Raw genomic sequence first — 20,710 nt, forward strand, 5'->3', positions numbered from 1 at the left:
ATTTTTCCATGTGGTTCTGATGCAACTTATACTGAATTACCAGGCCAAAGGTCTTGGAGATGTATTTGACCTAGAGCAACAGAAGTTCACAAAAAATTGTCCTATGATTTGTAGACCTCCAACAGGGGAGCTGTCTGCAGAAGGGAATCTCATGTATATGTTGGGATTGATTGCCCTAATGACTTCACAATTTCAGGGCTTATTTCTGGAATACAAACTATCTGACTTTGTGTGCATTTAAACATCACCCTAGCTGTCAAGCTTCAATCAAAGTTCTAATGACACAAAAAGGAAGAGGTTTTATGCACTTCCACATTTTCTGGACAATTACTGGAAATATTACTGACTGGATCTAGCATAAGATCTTTCTGTACCACACAGTGCTAAGACCTGTAAGTCAGGTATTTACTTTGAGCTGAAGGGTTGATATTAACTTTGTCTTCTTCATTATTACATTAAAATCAACCATTTTACTTTAGGTCCAATCAGATGTTATTCTGCATACTTTGATATTGAAGAGCAGCTCTACAAGTATATGTGTATTCAATTGGAAACAGACCAGAAGGTGATGACCTTCATGAGTTTGAAGTGTTCATTCAAGTGCACTCTGGATTATTAACTGAAAATAAAATAAATAAAAAAATCCAAAGCCCTGAAATGTCCATTATGAACACAAGCTAGTTATGTAGGAATTTGTTAAACAGCTTAAGTAATTTTTCTTCCTTTCCTTATATGCAATGATGGCGGGAAGGTTGCTTTTTCTGCATCTGTTCTATTAGATTTGGCTGGAGAGCTGAAATCAGTACAATGAATGTTTTAACAACACAGAATATTCTGAGTTGGAAAAGACCCACATGGGCCACTGAGTCCAGCCCATACAGGCGATTGAACACGTGACCTTGGTGTTATTAGCACCAAGTTTTAGCCAGCTAATCTAATCTCAGGGTGACAGTGCAAGCATTTATCTTCGTGCAGTAAGATAAGATTGGTTTACAGGTGTGAGTAAATGCTGTGTGGGTCTGAGGAAAAAGTTTACTATGACAGAAGAAGGGTTCATCTGCTGACTTTTATAAGCCGTCCATTTATGTACTGTGAACTGAAATGTAGTTACCATTAGATCATTGTTGTCTTAACTGTTCTGTGTTTTTTAGTTTGGTTTCTTGTTTTTTAATTGGACAATCTTGAGCTCTACTGTTGATCTCAGATATGTTTACTACGTGATCTGTGAAGGTCGGTGTTTTCTTTTGTAGTTCTCTCATAACCATAAGCATACATGTTTCGCATGAACTTCTTTTTGTAGGTCTTATTTCAGAATAATAGAAAGCAATGGTGAAGACCCAAGTTTTATTTACTGTACAAGGATTATTTAATTTTTAAGTTACTTCAAGCAGTACTATTTGTTTTGAATGGGTGCTGATGTATAATGTAGCCTTGCTAATCATGTTAAAATGTGAGAACATAATAAGGAGGAATACAGTGAAACATACCAATTTATTTCCATAATTCATGTAAGTCAGCATAGCTCAAAATAAGAACATAAGTACTCCATTGGGTCAAGCCTGCCTAGCCTAGTGGCAATAGGAGACTTCAAATATCTTTGATCTATATTGCTGATTTACATGAACTGAAAGACTGACTGCAAGATGTAAGTTACTTGCTCAATTTGAAATACTTATAATAATGCTTATATCACTCTTTTATATAATTTAAATGCTATAATAATAGAAACAAAAATCTATCCACAGCTGAAAAGGAGACGTTTAGTTTTCTCTTTACAGAGCTTACCAGTAATTTCATAAGGATTAAATATTTTAAAGGCATTGAAAAACCACAGCATCTCTTGCTACTTTAATCAACAACTGGCAGGATTGGGCTGCTTCACCTTTTTCCATTTAAAGTGAAGGGGAAAATTACTGCAACTTCTAGAATCAGTGAGATTCAGCCTTGGAATAACTCTGTGGATGCTTGTAGGTAGATTCAAACAACTTTGTATGCATTTTTAAGCTTCCAAGTCAGCTCGAGCTTGTGATTCTGGACAATCCTGCATGTGTTTAAAGGTAATAATTAAAATTAATTTACAAAGTATGGTGCAGGTATGGCTTTATATCTGTGTAGGCTTTATTGTAATACTTCTTAGAATATATGTTTTTATAAAGATTTAGCTTTTGAGTCTTGGAGAAACAGCAGCAGATGGACTGTCTATGCAATACTGTGCTAGTAAGGTTAGCACAATCCTTACAAAATGTACTAAGTTTAAGTATGAGGTGTCCCAATATCTGTATGATTCAGATAGAAAATGAGTATCCAAAATAGGGTGCAGATGTACCTTATGTGGGAAGAGCTGTAAAGAAAAACAGTCAAGTAGATGCATAAATCATATGAAGTGTGTTATGTGTAAGTCATATGAGGAGTGGCTGAGATTGTTTAGCCTGGAGAAAAGGAGGCTCAGAGAGACCTTCCAAAGCTGCCTGAAAGGAGGTCATCCTCTTCTCCCAGGCAACTAGCAATAGGACAAGAGGATAAGCTGTGCCAGGGGAGATTCAGGTTGGACATCAGGAAAAATTTCTTCACAGAAAGGCTTTAGCATCAGAATGGGCTGCCTGGGGAGGTGGTGGAGTCACCATTCCTGGAGGTGTTCAAGAAATGATTGGATGTGACACTAAGTGCCACAGTCGAGTTGACAAGGTGGTGATTGGTCAAAGGCTGGACTTTATGATCTTGGAGGTCTTTTCAACCATAAATGATTCTGTAGGGCATGGTTTTGTGCAGGTGTGTTTCATGGACACACGAAAACAAGCACAATGTCAATAGCAGTGCATTAGGGTACTCTGCAAACAGCATGCCGAACTAAGCCTTTGCCACTGACCTTAGTGTGAAATCCTTCTTTGAGACAAGATTAGCAGTGGAGTCTCCAGACCTTGATCCCAGCAGCTTTGGTGCTGAAGTCATCTACTGAGGTGACTGCACGTATACAGAAAGAGCACCTAACAGCTAAAAGGATTCCAGGAACAAAACTTGCACGTGGCCAACTTCCATGTAAGCAGAGGAGCATGGGTACATCTATTTATAAATGTACCGTTGCTGGGGCAGTTTACAACAGACATAATATGGAGGAAGAGTAAAGCACCTGAAAAAATGCAGTGACTGACGAGGAGCTCTCTGGACCTATTTGAAGACTTGGAATTGGGAAGTTGCAGGTTTCTGAATCACAGTGGTTAAGCACCTTTAAAGGAGTAAATGACAAGTTTTATCTATGCTCTCATTTGTGCTCTGGCTACAAATAACTATTGAATCGGAGAAGTGAGGATGGGTGGTGAGGGAATGGGACATGAAAACAACAGAAGTAATCATCAAGAGATGCTAGAAGACAAAATTCTCTTCTCCTGGTACTTCATGATGGTCCTGATTCTTTGGTATATTTATGGGGCTTAACACCTCTTACCTAGATGATAGCAGGCCCTCAATACAAGTTAGTTCATGACATGCTCAGTCCTGGTTTCTGATGGCAGGCTGTGGCAAAACTGTGGGTGATGGAGGTCTGGCTTAATGTTCCTGCTCTGGTTCTTGCTATGATTTGGGTCACCTAGAATGGGACTTGAATAGAATTTAGGTGTTCAAGCACAAGTTGTTATAAAAGGGCTTCATCACAAATACACTTTGAATGGAGCCTTAATTTTATATCATGGGAGGTATCTAATATAGAGGTGCTTTAATTTTTATTCTGAAAGTGCCATACTGCTCAGTGCTTCTGGGTGGATGAAGAACTGTTGATTATTCTGGATGTCGTTCTACATGTGGCTGTGTTTTATTCACTTATTCAGTGTGAAATATGGAAATAATTCTGTGGTTACCCTCTAACTGGTGGACTAAAAGTATAACACTTTGTTATCCTAGGTGCCTCAATCATAGATGATCACTTGAGAAGTAGTCAATTCTGCCTGCACTTAGACACACCAATACCAATGGTAATCAGAAAAATTACTCCCTTGTTCAGAGGGAATGCAATAGCTCCTTTTTCTGTGTGATAGCTCACACCTATAATAGCCTTAAGACAAGGTTCAATTTCTCAAAGTAGGTCTCCTGTAATTAGGAGGATGTAGCCAAGTTTTGCTGTATGCTTTGCTAGAAAAGCTACTGATATTAAGTGTAAGCCAAACCATCTGAGTCTTTCTCATAAGAAGAATGAACGCTTGAAAAAGACACTTATGACGTTTCAGTTTAATGAGCTTTGTAGGTGATAAAGAACTATTTTTCTGAATTTAATTAGAATTTTAAAAAAACCAAGAAATGGTAACTTTTTTTACTTTCTCAACTTGTTTTCTGATCTTAATAATGTGAAGGACAATTAAAAAATCCAAACCAAACAAACACCCCTCTGGAGAGTTCTTGGAATAAAAGCAGGAAAAAATAATTTGATATTTATTATTTCTGCAAGAAGCCTCATTTTTCAAAAAGCAGCAGCAGCATTTAATGGAAATTGATTACAACAATTTTTCTGCTCTTTTATTCCCCTAACACACTTCTTAAGGCTCCTTTGGCTTGAGATTTCTGCTGCACAGGAACACACCCATGACCCAGGTGCTCCAGTGTTGGTCCTATTGCAGTGCTATGTTCTTGATAGTGTAGTGTATCCACAGCATCCAGCATGGTATGTGTGGTATACTGCTGTGCTTGACACTGCATTGCTGGTTTTGGTAAACTGCTAATAAGTTCCACCTGAAGCAAGTACAGTGATGGTCTAAGTAATGCCTGATGTTCCAGGTACTGCTTCCCTCTTCACTAATGCACCTTCCTCTCTTTCACAAAGCACTGAGATCCTCAAGCAGTGCAGCAGATAGGACCTTTAAAAAAATGAGCCAAACTTTTAGCAAAAGATCTCAGAAGATCTGTGAACTACTGTCAATTAAAGCTCCCCTACTGTAGGCTGGGTAACAAATCTTGTAGCTAATCTATAACAAATTACAAAATGAAGACTTCTACCTAAGTAGGTATAACAGTATCAATCCCATCTCCTTTTCTACATCTTGTGGTAGAGACTTGCATTTGAAAAGCCTCTAACTTCTTCTAGATAGCAGGATTACTTATCTAATAACATATATGATACTACTTGGACCTGTTTTAATTTCCTTTCAGATAAAACCCAACAGAACAGTAGTTCTTAAAAAAATTAGTGATTGTAAATTTTGCTAAAACCTTGTTTGGGGGAAAAGATTTTAACTGGGCACAGCACTTGACTCCACTTAATTCAGTTTAATCATTGTGTTAGACTTCAAATTTCCAGGAATTCTGCCTAAAAGATCTTTAAGACAAGTAGGCTAAAACTTAGCTATCATCAAAGTCAACTGACACAGGAGCTAGGTATAAGGCTGCTTGCGTTTTGGATCCTGAGTGATGCAGAGAGCAATGCATTCTTCTGTTCTTTTCCAGCTATACCTGCAAGAATGAAGAGAGAGATGATCCCATGTGTATGGAGGGGAACTACATAATCAACCATCAACTAAAATGTTGATGCTACTGAAAAGGAGGGGAAAACAAGCAGGTTCTGTTCTAATTGCATTTGTTCTCATTCTATATTGGGATATCTTGTGATATTTCAGGGAATAACTCTTGCCCATCACTAATATAAGTTGAACATCATGAAATGGTGAGGAAGAATATTTATCTACTTATGGATGAACCAATGAGGAAGGCATCTACTCTAATCTCAGTGACATGATTGGAAGAGAATCACCTCAGTACCATTGTTATTGTAGTGAGATTAGTGTCTACAAATTTAATAGCTTTTTTTTTTTCCTGTGGTCATCACTTGTATTAGCTGAATCTGTGCCAGTTACAGAGTGGGACAGAGATCAGTCAGTGTGCATGCAGTAAAAGGTGTCTGCTGTACAAGTCTGATAAACGTCTTAATGCCATGTGAACCGTGCATGTGCATTGTGCCATGGCTTTGAAAACACATGCTCACTGATTGGACTGCAGGGCTGGGAATTAATTTAAGTGATTTTACCGAAGTGATGGAAGTAATGGTGAAGGGAAGATATGGTTGCAAGTTGGAATCACAGTTGCAGAGAACAGTTCTGTGTACTGTTGAATGGTCTCAGCTCTTTCAGCAAATGTTTTCAGGGCTTTACAAAAGGTGCAGAAGTCAGCACTACTATTTACTAGATTTTTCTTGTAGGAAAGAAGGTCATTTTTATCGTTTGCCTATGACCTGCTACAGTGAGTATAAATCATCCTTCATCTTCATGCTGGGCACTTTATCAACTTCTGTCACTTTCCACATCTTCCTTTCTGTTCCTTTGGGAAGCTATTTTCACTGTCTTTTCCCTTTATGTGTATCATGATTATAAAAGAGCTGTATGCATCCTACTCCAGGAAGAGAGCTGTGTTCTTAGCCTGAACCCCAAATCTTCCTGCACTGATTGATTAAGCCTGGTCTGATGCTGAAATGATCTGCTGTGAGCACCAATTTGTCTGTTCATGCCATCTATGTTTATGCATGGTCTTTTGCATGCTGATTTTCTTGGTAGTGCTTAGCTTTTTTATTTTCCCCAGCTTTAATCATAAGAGGTGAACTAGAATGAATGTCTGGCTTTTCCTCCTGAAAACACTTTTGCCCTGAGGAATAATGGAGGCTATTGCAAATCCTGCATTCACAGATTTCTGTGAATATTTCTGCACCAGTGATGCCCAGCCTGGTGAGGGCTGAATACATAGAATTTATGTTGCTGGAAGCTGGGAAATCATGCATTGAACCACTGTTCATCTCTACTCACATAGACTGGGCATGAACGAGCAGGCTGTCACCAGCAGATAGAGTCAGGGTCTTACTATCCAAGGTAACAGTTGAGGTGCCCTCCTGAAGAGAAAGAACAGGTAACCAGCTTTTAATTTTCCATGACCTGTCACTAGCAGAAAGAAAATTCTACAAGAATGTAAATCTTTCCCACTGAAAGAGCACCTCAAACCTGCTCTGTTTCATGAGGCCTAGCTAAATATTCAGTTGACCTTCCCTGTCCAATGCTATTAGCATCAAAAAAAACATGCTTCATGGTTCACTGTTCCCCATCGTAAACCAGCAACCTGTTGTCTGACTCTTGGGGTACACTGTTACCTATCTAACCTAGCAGCCTGCAGATTGGTACAGCCCCATATATCACAGAGAGAATCTTCTGGGGTACTTGAAGCTCCTCTTCTAGTTTTCTAATATTTTTCTAAGTCTTAAAAAGCAGAGACCTGACTGAAATTGAGTCCATCCAGACTGGAATCAACTAGTTATTATCTTGTCAAACAGAGGACCCAGGTACTTGCCAGCCACAAGGTCTTGACTGCATTGGCTGCTGTAAGCTGCAATGTAAACAAATGTCTTTCAAGATTGTCTTTAATTAGTATTTCATAGTCCCTGTGAATTTCAACAGAACAGGAACTGATAGAAATACCTGCCTCTCAAGCTAGCCTGACTTGCGTAAGCAAAAGCTATCTTTTCTTTGTTTTTCCCTTGGGTTGCAAAAGTTTTCTAGGAGCCAGTTGAATGAAGGACATGTGGATCACCTACCACTGTGATTTAGTATAAACAAGTTCTCAGACTTTTTTATTAGCTTATTCTACTTGATTCCAGTTTGACTTCAGTATGAGGACAAAGGCTTCAAGGCAGAACTAATAGGTGATGTTGTCTTATCACCTAGAGGCATTCTGATATATTTACAGGACATATCCTAGGTAGGGTGTATTAAAATCCTCAACAAGGATAGATGCCAGTCCTCAATGTACAAGATGAGGAAAAAGAGGCTGTTATGGTGGCAGTACTTTACAGTTATTTTTCCTTACAGTTTAAAGCTGAAAGGCAGTGCCTACGGGTGATCTTATCTACGAGAAGGAAGGTAATTGTTCCAGTTTCTGTTGCTAGAAGGTTTTACTACTGTTCAGTCTGAACTGAAACATGAACTCATCAGTTAACAAGCATGAATTGCCACATACCAGCTGCCATATCCAGATATCTGAATTCTTTTTACTTTTCTCAGTTGTTCCTGGTCCATAAGCTATAACCTTTAAAAAAAAAAGGAAAAAAAGTAATGGATTCATCCCAGTGACCAAAGTGTCCATATTCATCTTCCAAGAGCATTTAATACATTCTATTTTTACAGGACAATATTCATAGAAGATGACGTTATTTTTACAGACATTAAAATTCACACTATGTTTGGTATTCTCATATTGATTCCTACTGATAAAAAGGGAACTGATCACACCTGCCACTCCTTATGCTCCTCTGCATCCTCGCTTATCTATTCCTTCTGCTTCCTCCTACTCTCAGTTTTGCATCTACATGGTTCCTGCTTCTGTTCTTGGAACAAGCACTTCCTCCTCATGAACTCTGGGCCCTGTCAAGAGCCTGTTGAAGTAGGAAAGTTTCCTCTGTTAAATAAAAAAAGCTGAAGACCAGACTTTGTCTTTCTCATTATCTGCCCTTTCATGACAGTCCCACACTGTCACTTTGCTGTCATATGTATTGGATTCTTCAGCGTGACTCCAAGTAATTCAGGGGAAGAATATGTTTTGTAAACAACATGCATACAGCACAGATATCAAATGGTGACAGCTTCATTTAGACCCACACTAGACTGTGTTTGACAGTGCAATATTTTAGTGCAGCCCAGGCTCTCTGGTGCTCTCCAGTTTTCCTTGTTTCCACTTTAATGTAGATTGAGGGGGAGAAAAAAAGTGTGTTTACACACCTGTATTAGACTTTGGCACCATGAATGCTCTTCAAACACGTAGGGAAGCTGAACACACTTCAGTAATATTTGCATCATGCTGGTGCTTCTGATTTGGGAAATATGGGGGGAGGGTGGGGAGGAGAGGGGTGGGGCAGAGGAGTGGAGTAAAGGAGCTGTTTTAATCCCAAAGGAAATTAATAGAAACAAGATTCAGGTTGATTCTGTGAATGGAAGTAATGAGCTAGGAAGCCCTTGCCCTAAGCTAATCAAAACAATGGACAAAGGTATTTCTGAAGGGCAGGGCAGACTAAAACTGAGTTCTGTCAGGGTGCATAACTTTCTCTGCTGACTATATATTGTTCTCAGGCCTGGATTCACTTGGTCTGGACAGCAGGTATGTATTATCTGTACCTTTAAAAATATTCCTCTCTTTTTAGAGAAATTAGACCCCCCTACCTCTGTTTCAAAATTATCTCCAAACATACTCAAGGATTTCTTCTGTTTTATTTCACCACGATGATCATTTAACCAGCCTGGGAAGGAAAATGGCTCCATAACGGAAGTGGAATTTAGTGGGAAAGGTGTTTCTTTCAGGAGTTCATCTGTAAGCAAGGCAGAGAGATATCAGCAATACTTACTTCCCTCGATCTTTGCAAACATTTTACTTGAAGGGTTCAATTTACAGCTACTGTCTAGTCAAAAGTCAGTTGTAACAGTAACCAGGTCATTATCAGGACTCCTTATTTGAGATTCTAAGATGCATGTGTTATCTGTGTATTTTTACAGAGTGGTTTCTTCAAAGATATTTTCAGAACTGTGTATTCAAACAGTATGCAATAGACTAGTTTTGGCTGTATATTCATCATTTTCTTTCAGATCAGCATTTGCACTGGTAAAATGTGGTGTATAATTTTTGAGCCTTTGCTCATATCATATCCCCATATATAAGTGGAGTTCAGCCTTTAGAACCAACTTGCTCTAGATCTCTCACATAGCTAGTACTGGCTTCTCCCCTATATGTTTTTAAACACATTGACCACAGTGAAGCAAACAGGTTATCGCAACCTAAAATATTATTTTTTTTTGTACTGTTCCTGGAGTTGTAGCTGGATTTGATTTCCAGTAATTCTCCTTCATAAATAATTTGATTTAAAATAGCTGGAGGACTAAATGTTATTTCAGTGTAGCTGGCAAAATTCAAGATCTGTGCTGCATGTTGCTGGTATACGAAATGAGTTTTAGTTATTTACCAGCTCACAATGAAGTGAAGAGACAGTGCAATTGACTGAGTGATTCTAAGTGGTTTGTTCTGAGATGCCACGGGGGAACACCTCAAACAGTAATGCCAACTAGATACCAGAAGAACTCACTAGGTGGTTTTCTCCCAAATGTAGTGTTTGTGTGTTTTTAATGTATCATGCCACTTTTTCATTAAAGACCATTTTCTATGAAGTTTTTGAACGATGTGGGAAGGTCAGTGCATCCAAAGGATAGCAGTGTACTGAAGATGCTATTGCTGTTTATGGCATCATAGTGAGTACCGAGTACGCTCATCTCCAGATAAGCTGTGTAGAAATAGTTTTTGCCATTCAAATTTCTTCTTCATTATATTGGGAAGTTGGACCAGATGACCCACTGCAGTCCCATCCAACCTCACCCATTCTGTGATATTAAAATAATTGGGAGAAGTCAATATGTTTCTTGAAATAATTTCTCTTGGTAATGTCTCTTTCAGGAAATACTGAAAGCCATCTGAAGAAATCTGCAGCAAAATAAGAAATTTTTATTTAAAGGGTTTTTTTTTTCTGGACTTTAAACATGAAAAAGATATAGCCTCAAACATTCTATATTCTATTGTTTGATAACACTAAAATGCAGTGTTAAGGTAATTGGTGATTTATTTTCCACATATGTGTCTGATTCTCTTGGGGTTTTTTTGTTTAATTTTCACAGGTTCATCAAACATGTTTTGGAGGTAATTAAGAACACTTAAATGCTTTGTCCTTAAATAATGCATATGCTCAATGAAACCTGCATTGGAAATTTTTTTTTTTCAAGGGAGAGATACAAAATAAAGCTCTAAATGCTATGATATAGCCAAGGGGAAAAAGAACATTTATCAGAAATTTTATCAGAAGGTACTCAGTGCAATTAGTATTCCAAAAGTCTTTAAAATATTTTATTCCGTTAATAGTAGGAATATTTATCAGTTAGGGGTTTCTGTTTGGTTGGTTTTGTTATCAAAATAAAACTCATAACTCTTGAATTTAGAAAAGTTTCTTGTAGTTTTGAAGTACAAGAAAGTTACCCATTGGTAACTTTCTGACAGGACTTTCTGTCATGCATGTCTTTGTTGAGATAGGTGTGGAGCGGTTTGGTGGATTCTTTTCTTTTTTTATTTGACAAATACCAAGATGCTAACAAATACTGAGATGTCATGAGTATCCTGCTCAACTCAGGGGGGCTGTGTTTTCTCCATAGATCAAGAATTCTAGCATCAAGCTAACAAGTACGTTCAGACTTGATATGCTGGAGAATGGATAGCAAAAAGCCAAGTCTTGAGGAATGGCACTCTGGTGTTTTAGGCAAGCAGAACTATGAATGCTCCCCATGAGTTGCAAGGAATCTGAGGTACAAAAAAGCCAAAGTACTTGTTTGTGTTCTGACCATGAAGCAACACAAATCTAACAATGACAAGTAACTATAAACTCCTAACTTTGTAGCTTAACTTCTGTCAATTATTCTCCACAAACATAATTTTGTTAGTTTTCCTCTTTCTAGTTATCTCTGAGTCCAGCTGCCCTGACCAACAGGGACAACACACATGGGACAACACCATATGGTGGCCTATGTATAGTTGGGGTCAGTGTAAAGTGTAATACATCCTGCACTTAACATGGTGCAGTCCTTTCTTGCTTGTGATATACAGGCAATTTCTAGCAGTTTCATTTACTTTCATGTAAAGGTGGACTTTTGTTTATTTAGACATTAAGTTCCTCAATTCAAGAGCTGTTTTTTTGACATTTGTCTTGTCAGCAGACCCTGGCCTGTGATGGGGTTTTGGCTTAATGCTACTTTTGATATTAATGACACTTTCCCAGTGACAGCACAAGGGCCTTTGAAAACTGCATCTGCATGAAATTAATCTATAGTGCAGTCCGGCACAATGATTTGATTATCTGTTACTGCGGAACAAATAAGACAGTGCTATGGTGATGAGGTATGTGACGTATATGTGACATTATTTTGACTACTTGACTGAGTTCTTATTTAACCCTGATACTGATTCCTTGCATGATGCTAAAAGCTGTGCCCCAGTGCTTGTGAACTTGAGCTAACAAGCTATAATGAAGACAATCCAATCTTTTGCAGTCCCACACATATCAGAGTTGAAGCCTGGTGCTTCCGAAGGAACTGAGTGTTTCCTATCAGGTTAATGGCTTATATTTAGATATTTTTGCATATATTTCTGCTTAGCCTGTACATTAGCTTTCAACAGTATCTCAGGAAGTGTAAGTCTGTGTTTCTGGAGCTCTGTTCTAGCAATACTGTGGGACAAGGAGACAACATGTTTAATGATGGTAAAAGTAAAAATATGCCAGCAAAATGCAAGAAGATGGCACTTCTAAGCTAATCAGCTAAAAGTCTTGTGCATGTTTTTCCAAGTAATATAACACTAACTGGAACATCAAATCTAGTATTTTCTTACGTGTTCAGGACAACCATTTAAACAGTTCAATACTAAAGTCCATTTTTGTAGATAATTACTATTAAAAATTCATATCACAGTGATGTGTTCTTTATGAGGATTATAGCTCTTTTCAGGTTTAAATTAGAATGTGATGATATCATGTTAAACTGAAAAATACATCGTGTTTACTGAATGAGTTTGTAAACATTTAAAAAAGGAAATCACAGGTTTTAGAGGAAGTTGATTTCAGTTAAACAATAGAGACTGTACTGAGTCTGAGAATATTAATCCAGGTAAAAAGTAGAGAACTGCTTGCAAGACAACAGCAAATGAATGTACAGGTATTTACAGCCTCCAAAGAGACCATCTAAGGAAGAGGCTGAGCTTGTTGGGAGCACTGTACTTCTGACAGCAATAGAGAGGACAGGTAAAAGAGGACTGACACTAACTTACCAGGTATATGGGGCTGTATTTGCTAACCCCAGACTCACATGTTACATGGAAGGTCTCTCTCCCCTACCCCTGTGATGTGCCTAAGCTTTCTTGTAAAAAAAAAAAAAAATCAGAACATCTCATTCTCTGAGTGTTTCTTGAGCCCTATTATTCTCAAGCTCTTCCATAACTCTCTTACAAACCTTGTTTCTTCAGGATTTGAGCAAAGGAAAAGAGCAAAAAAGCACGTGAAATATATTGAAATAAGGTCAACTGTCAAAGTGATTATGTTGGCTTTCTGAAAAACTGTATTTCTCAGTGATGTGCCATCCTTTACTTCTAGACAGCACACTCTAGATGGAACAGTCTTCAAATCTTTAAATCTCCTTATATATTCTTATTAATTATAAAATCCCCTCAATCCTAAGGCACTGTGCTGCCTCAGAAACAATCTGCCCCTGCATGTTGTGGCCCCATCTCTACACAAGGATGTGAGACAGTCCATTACAAATGGTGTCTCCCTCTGTAAAAGTAGAAGACATCCTTATCCAAAGTGGAGCCATTGAACCCTCTTTGTTTTTTCAATGGTCCAGACTATGGATAAAGAGCTCATGAGTTATTTTTAAATTATGTATTCATTTATTTCTGTGCACTTTCTAATTATGATTTGCATCTCTTAAACGCTATATATTATAATGAATAATTCTAATGTGAGGGTTTTGCAGCATTTCACATTTAATTGTCAACGTCAGCAATAATACACACCCTGGGATGTTTTTCCCATATATGCCTACCTAATTTCTATGGAAAAATCTGCTTTATTCTCCATGTTAACAGAAATGTCAATGAGACTATTAGGACTTTAATACCTCTGCAAATAAAACCTGTGAAATTAGGGATGTAATTTCAGACATCGGGGTTTGAAAAAACAAGTAGTTAGCTCATTCCATATAAAAAGCCAGAGTGAAAGCACCGACAGTGACTGATTACTTTGGGGGTTGTTTGTTCATTTCACTGTTGTTGAGTATAGATGCAAAAACATTTAGCTGAAAATACAGCACTCACTTGGAATAATCATACATTCCCTGTGTAACTGTATTTGTTTTTGTAGCATGCCCTGAGAATTGGCGTGACTGCTAATTTATGACTTGTCTCTGTAATTATTTCTAGGCACATTTTTCTTTGTGTCATTAAATCTATGCTGGAAACTGAGCAACAATTCTTTTTTTCCTAATTGAAACAAAGAAGTTTGATGAGGAAAGCCTTGAAAATATTTCTGTAATAAAGAAATACAGCCTTTTCCAAAGGAGATATCATCAGCCAGAAGGGAGGAAAGAAATTAGAACAAAAAAAAAAGGCAATATTTAGGCCATAATTCTGTTTAAAGGTTCTTCATGATCTAGCTAGGTTATTGTAATTAAGAATGATAAATTGTATTGAGAAATACTGACTGCTTTTCCATTCCTAAAATCAGGAATCTTAATGTTGTTTCTGCATCTGCCTTTTATAAATGTGGACATTTCATTAATCCTCTTTGTGTGTAACTTCAGTTTCTATAGAGAAGGAATAGGCTATTTCATTATAACAAGTGTTGAGACCTCACTACATTTGTGAGATGAAGATTTGTATATGTGTGAGCTATTACTACTAAATAGCCTTAGAAATGCAGTGAAAATGTTGGACTGACTCCGTGAGTTTTCTGTTTCAGATGTTGCTGTCTGGGGAGCATTTAAGAGGGTAAGAAAGAAAGAAGTTACTTTATTAGAGAAGACACATCTGCTGAGCTTTAGAGCTCTTAAATATTTTTTCTTTTATTTCACAAAAGTCTGAACAGAGAGAACAACTTTTTAAGGCATTTCTTCCTATTTCCCTGATATGTTTATTATATACATTATGCACTAAAAGTGCATCGTGGCTTGGTGAAGCATTAGGAGATCTCCCAGAGACAACAGTTTATGTTCTGCTTCTCTTTGAGGAGGCTCAACTGAGAATAAATACTGTGGGAGAAGTAGACTTCTTATGGGAGACTTTCTTGGGTTTTTGTTTGGTGACTGTTATCTTTAGCAGTTCTGGACTCTGGGAGCCTAATGAACGTCTTGGAACATTCCTGGCTCCAGAGAATGTGCAGCCTGTATTCCTGGGTTTCGGACAATACACTGTAGTTTGGGATTAAAAAATTTAGTAGAAGCTTTTATATGGAAGATATAGCAGCCATGCTCCAGACATTGTAATCCTACTTTATTTGTGTATTAAATATTGCTGACTTAGGTTGGTCTGTCAGAGCAGTTCATCTTCAGTATAAGCTCTATACTCCTTAGGGACTGGTGTGGAGTGGAAAGTTGTTAAATATGAGGGGAGAGAAAATGGATGAAGCCAGTGAGAGGACGCATGTTTATAAGGATTGGAGGGTTATATTAGATGATTCTATTCCCTTCTTCCACCTACATATCCTTTGCAGTTTAGGTGGGCTTCAGAAGCAATATAAACATGACCTGGAAGTTATTTAAAGGATATAGGTATGACAAGATAAAGATGAATAGTGTATTTATGTGAGCATCTTTGCCAGAAGACAGCAGTGAGGATAATAGAATGAGAGAAATATATGAAAAAATAGAAGATTCAAACTGTTGATAAAAGTTACAGAGAGGATGATTTGGAGAATTGTACAATTATGATGGGTCTAGACAGTTTAAAATGATTGACTCGCCATTGGTTTGAATACTGTTCTGTCCTGAAGACCTCCTGGTGGCTGTTTACAAAATAAATTCCCTAGAAGAACAATTCTTAATATCTAAAAGCTCATATGCTGTTTCTTTTAATACAAGTACTCAAAGAAGAAGTAACGTAGAGAAAAGGAGTGATCTGTCTAGGTATGTTGGAGATGCTTAAAAGATGAAAGAAAAGAGAATCAAATAGTTAATTTTCTAAACAGATATATAGCAATTAAAACTTATTTCCGAAATTATCATTCGTATTTAACAAAAAAAACCCCACAGTGACAGTATCTTTGGAATTATTTCAATGTTCTTAAAACAGAAAGGCACAAATATTTATAGTTATTTTAAGTTCAAAAGCATGCCCCTGTATTTGCTCTAATGTAAATATAGACAGAATATCTTTTTCCATATTTTTAGTTTTCTGAGGTTGTTTTAATTGAATTAATATTTCCCACCAGCCAGTAAACTGAAAATAAGAAAAAGTTGAAGAATAAATATCTGTTTGTTTTTATATACCAGTGAAACAAGACTGAACAGCAAATACTTTCTACAGAGGTTGCATTGGATTAGCTACAGAGGATGACAGTACAGAAACTGATTTTTATAGTGCTGAGCTCACCCTTATAAGTGGCTTAATAGCAGTACTAAAACCACAAGACATTTACAGACCATGCCCTATGTTGTATGGCATCCCTGCTCCACTAACTGAAGAAAGCACCTAATTTTTCATATTCATTCAGTTCCTTAGTGCTTGTCTGCTCTGAATCATAAGCATAAAACTATGATGTATTCTAACCATACTGACTAGACTCTAAGTCCAGATTGTAAATTACCCTGGGTACGCTGAGAATCAGTGCTAGTGAAGTCACTACAGCACTTTTTGTATTATATATATATGTATGTTCACTGACAATAAAGCTTTTATGTGAAATAAAATTTCATTGATAATTAGAAGTAGATTAATTTGGATAAATATAAACCTGACATTCTACCCATACCATTAATGTTCATGAAGTTCATTTCTAAACAAGTCTAACTTGGGGAAAGTTTTTTCTTGGATTTTTTTTTCCCCGTCAAATTTCACTTAAAAGAACCAGGATTATTTCAGTGAGCATGGCAAGATAAGCTTTTGAGCTTCTGGTTAGTCTTGCAAAGAATATTCAGCCATCAGTGTTTATTAGAACTGAGGTTTCTCCATCTGAACTGTCTCTTGTCCTCTTGACTAGAAAACTGGGACGAAATAGAAATATTGAGAGAATCTTGCTTTCAGTCTGATTCAACTGAAAGTAGCAAGAGTTGTTTTGAGAACTGTGACTTCTCATGTCAAAAAATATGTAAAGTAAATCAAACCAACCCATCTTGAGTGTTCCATGTATAGACTATATCCTAAATATATTCACTCTTACTGGCAGAAGGTGATGAGAGTGCTCTCAAATTTTATTTCTACACATGGAAACAAAAGAGGTCAGGAATAGAGCACAAGACAGTTCCAGGGAAGATGCCTTAAGTAGGGATTGGATGCAATATACATTTCTAATTATATTTTACCTGATGGTACTTGAGTCCTTCTTCCGCTGTCTTTTCATATATTCTGATTACCCTGCTTTCAGAAGGACTTTCCCTGATATTGGCTAAGTGAGAAATCCTAAATAAATCAAGAAAAAGTCTGGTCTTAGGTTTGGGGGTTTTTATGTGGTGTTTTTTTAAAGGCAATTGGAGCTTGATTGATCCTATTTATAGCTTTCTTCTATGAGAGAGCTGCAATCAAGGATTTCTTTCAAGATGTTTTTCTTCAACTTCATTCCATTTCTCTCTAAGAAGGTGAGGCACTAGTTCAGGCTTATGTAGAGAGGAACCTGAGAGCACTTCAGCTGGCGCTTTTAAACTGAGGGGATACTGGATTTTCAGAAGAGAAACTGAAAGAAAGGCTGAATCTCTGTCCTCTGCATAGGCTAGATCAAATAATGTTAAAATTTGTCTTGAGTGAAACATCATGAGAAACTTGTGGTAGCTTAGTATATGCTACGAGTGTCATGCTGGTTGCTGAATTCTACTTCTTAGGGGAAAAAAAAAAAAGAGCTACTGAGGCAATAACTCCGATTATTTCCATGTCAGTTGAGTATATGCCTCCAGAGTGAACATATTACCAGCTTACTGGTATCTCAGTAAACTCTTTTTTGATTTTTTTTTTTTTTTTTAACACAAGTCTGACAGTTACAGGAGCTACAAGCTGAAACTTCTGTGACTAAAAATGTGGGGTATTTTCCTCATGTATAAGATATCACTGAGATGTTGAGCTGCTTATTGAAAATTGGAAAAAGGGAGCTGTTCCCCAGGTCGAAAGCCTGCCAGGTAACTTTGTTGACTGCCTTTTGCTAACAGTAAGAATTAAGACAAGAGAATTTAAAATACTTGTTGTCTTGACATTGCAGCTAATCCAAGCGGCGAATCCATTCTCCTCAGAGAATGATATACTGAGCTATGAACAAAATAACTATGTTTACTTGCCCTTTTTTTTTGTCTTGAAAAGATTTCTTTCCAGTTTCATGGAAGTCTCTCATCCTTTTTTGCCTTTTTATAGCTTTTGAATAAATTACAAGGAAAGAGCTTCTGTACTGGATTTATCAATCCAGTACAGAAACACAGTTTCTCAGAATTCTGTGTTTAAAAAAAAAAATGTCATGATGTATCATAGTTTCTGATTGATTGTCAGAGTTTTTTTCAGCTCTAATCTTTTGCAAAAATATTAGTAATATAAATCTTTAATGTTATTTTGTTTATGCACTGATATAATTAATTTTTTACTGACATAAACTTAGCCTGGTGAGGGATGCTTATTGGAAATCGCCGTATTGAAAAAGGACAGTATGTGAGATATATCTTTTTTATTACAGCAGCATCTAGAGGATTCATCTGAAATTTTATTTCCTCTGCTAAACACTGTATGAACACACAGTGATATACAGTACCTTACTCTACCTAGCCTGCCCACCCCCCATGCAAAAAAACCCGAAAAACCAAACAAACCACCAACACCTGAATACAGGCAACATGCTCAAATTAAAATCAACACATTTTGGTGGTGCATAAAAATAAATGTAAGATTTAGAGACAACAACATTTTATTTATAAGAAACATAGAGCCTTTTTCTGAGAAGTATATTCACTACTCAACCAAAGAACCAATGCCAATAGCTGGCTCAGCTGCAAAGTTTTTCAGACAGGGTTTCTGGCTGGTTTACCATTTCCGAATTGCAAGGGCTTTAAGGTTGCTATCCCATACAGAGCACTCTTCTGTGAGCTTTTCATTTGGGTAACAATGTTTTAGTTAACTATTTTTAAGAACCATAATGCTCATGCAAAAAACAACTTTTCCCAACTTTAGGATTTGAGTAAGAGCTTTGTTCCATTATCGGTTGAGATTGCAGGCAGTGACTATTGAGCTGGTAAATTGGATAGATGTGGAAATAATGGTTCACTAGAACTTTTGTCTCTATCAGAGTAATTCATAAGAATCATCTTAAGACATTTGGGAATTAATGTGGAGATTAAGGACAGCTGGTTTCAAAAACTTCTTAGAGAGTGAAACTAAAATTTATCTTTACATTGTAAAAAGAGCTATGGAATTAAATTATGTCATCCACCACTTGAATGGCGGATGAGATTCAAGTTAGTCATGTAGTTGTAAGAGTAGCATAGCTGGGTATTACAGCTGTGCATGCGTGCACATTCAGTGCACCTAAACCATACATTTCTTAGTCATCTGTCTGCAGAGATGAGAAAGTAGACAGATTTGAAAGAACAAACCTAGTTGAGCAATGGGATTGAAAGAACTGGTTAGCATTTGGCTAACTGGTGTAGGAATCTCAAGCTCTCCTGGAGATCCCATAGGCAGCTTCTCCTGTTCTTATGCTGATTTTCCATGCGTCAGTTAAGAACCTGGCAATGTCATGGAAGACTATCCAGGCAGTTCTTGCAGCAGAACTGACCAGGTTGTGCCTACGTAAAATACTTTGAAATAGAAAGGGACGTAAAAACTGTCCCTGCAGGTGTGAAAAGTTGTATAGTGCAGTCTTTTGTACATAGTGAAGACATGAGGGTGGTATTTTGTGCATCATTTATGTTAATCAATAGCAATGGATCATGCATATGCTGGATGCCCATGTAAAGCCATTGGCCAACAGTATTGTAAGATTTCAGCAAAACAAGTTTCCCACTGAAGGTGCTGTTGCAAGTATCCGTACAACAGAGACCTTAGTTGCCAGGCAGAAAGCAGCCATCATGTTTGAGAGATTATATTCCTAAAGTCAAAACTAATAAATTGGTTTTCTTGAACAGTCACTCCCTCTGTTATATGTCTCTGTCCAACAGAATCAAAAAGCTACAACTGGAGTATCTGCTTCAGTGTGAAAGTTGCAACCATTATCCACAGAGGCAAAATAAAAAACTGGGAACAGCACAGAAATAAAATGTTAAATGGATAAAACCCTACAGGAACTACAAGCATTTGTCTTTCTCTAGGTTTCCCAAGAGTAGGTCACAGTGTATAGTTATAGGTAAAGGAGTAGAAGTATGTTTAGAGTGTATAGATTCAATTTGCAAAAATCTCATTATGTATCATCAGAAACGAAATTTTGTTAGTATAAGACTTGAAAGATGTGCAAGGATAGAGATAAGACTTCACACTGTATAGATACCCAACAGGTCGTTGTGAGGGCATCACATGAACAACCAAGATGCTGTAGGTAATCATGTAGATGGATTTTATTTGTGATTGTGATAATGAAAGGAATTACTTCCCAATGTAATTTTAATTTACACATTCAGAAAGAAAAATAGAAACTTAATCATTTTATGTTGCGAGAAACATTACTGTTCAATTGGTAATTGTTCTAATTCTGAAATTAATTTGCATTACCTGGATTTGGTTTTCCAGTTTGATATTGCCTTGAATTGAAAAACCTGGAATTTAAACACACGTTAAAAAAGTCACGCTCTCTAGGTTAACAAAGACTAGGCAGTAATACTGGCCATCAGTTTTTGTGCTGAAAATGGATGTGCCAGAACCTCAGCTACTGTCACATGTATGCAATGGGACTATACCTATTTTATTGACAGAGGGTTTCTCTGACAGTCCAACAAAATTCATGTCACTA

General features: G+C 37.2%; 1 protein-coding gene across 1 annotated transcript in view; it reads right to left on the bottom strand.

The window, feature by feature from the left end:
- Positions 1-4,203: 4,203 nt before the first annotated feature.
- Positions 4,204-20,710, bottom strand: part of HAAO (3-hydroxyanthranilate 3,4-dioxygenase) — a 33,661-nt gene continuing 17,154 nt past the window's right edge. The window contains exons 6-10 of the mRNA XM_032683261.1: positions 20,473-20,516; positions 9,171-9,316; positions 7,975-8,043; positions 6,774-6,856; positions 4,204-5,433 (exon numbers count right to left, since the gene is read on the bottom strand). Coding sequence (XP_032539152.1) covers positions 5,355-5,433; positions 6,774-6,856; positions 7,975-8,043; positions 9,171-9,316; positions 20,473-20,516 — 421 coding nt within the window. The 3' untranslated portion in view covers positions 4,204-5,354. The remainder of the gene's footprint in view (positions 5,434-6,773; positions 6,857-7,974; positions 8,044-9,170; positions 9,317-20,472; positions 20,517-20,710) is intronic.

The sequence above is a fragment of the Chiroxiphia lanceolata genome, chromosome 3 (assembly GCF_009829145.1).
Source record: "Chiroxiphia lanceolata isolate bChiLan1 chromosome 3, bChiLan1.pri, whole genome shotgun sequence".
NCBI lineage: Eukaryota > Metazoa > Chordata > Aves > Passeriformes > Pipridae > Chiroxiphia > Chiroxiphia lanceolata.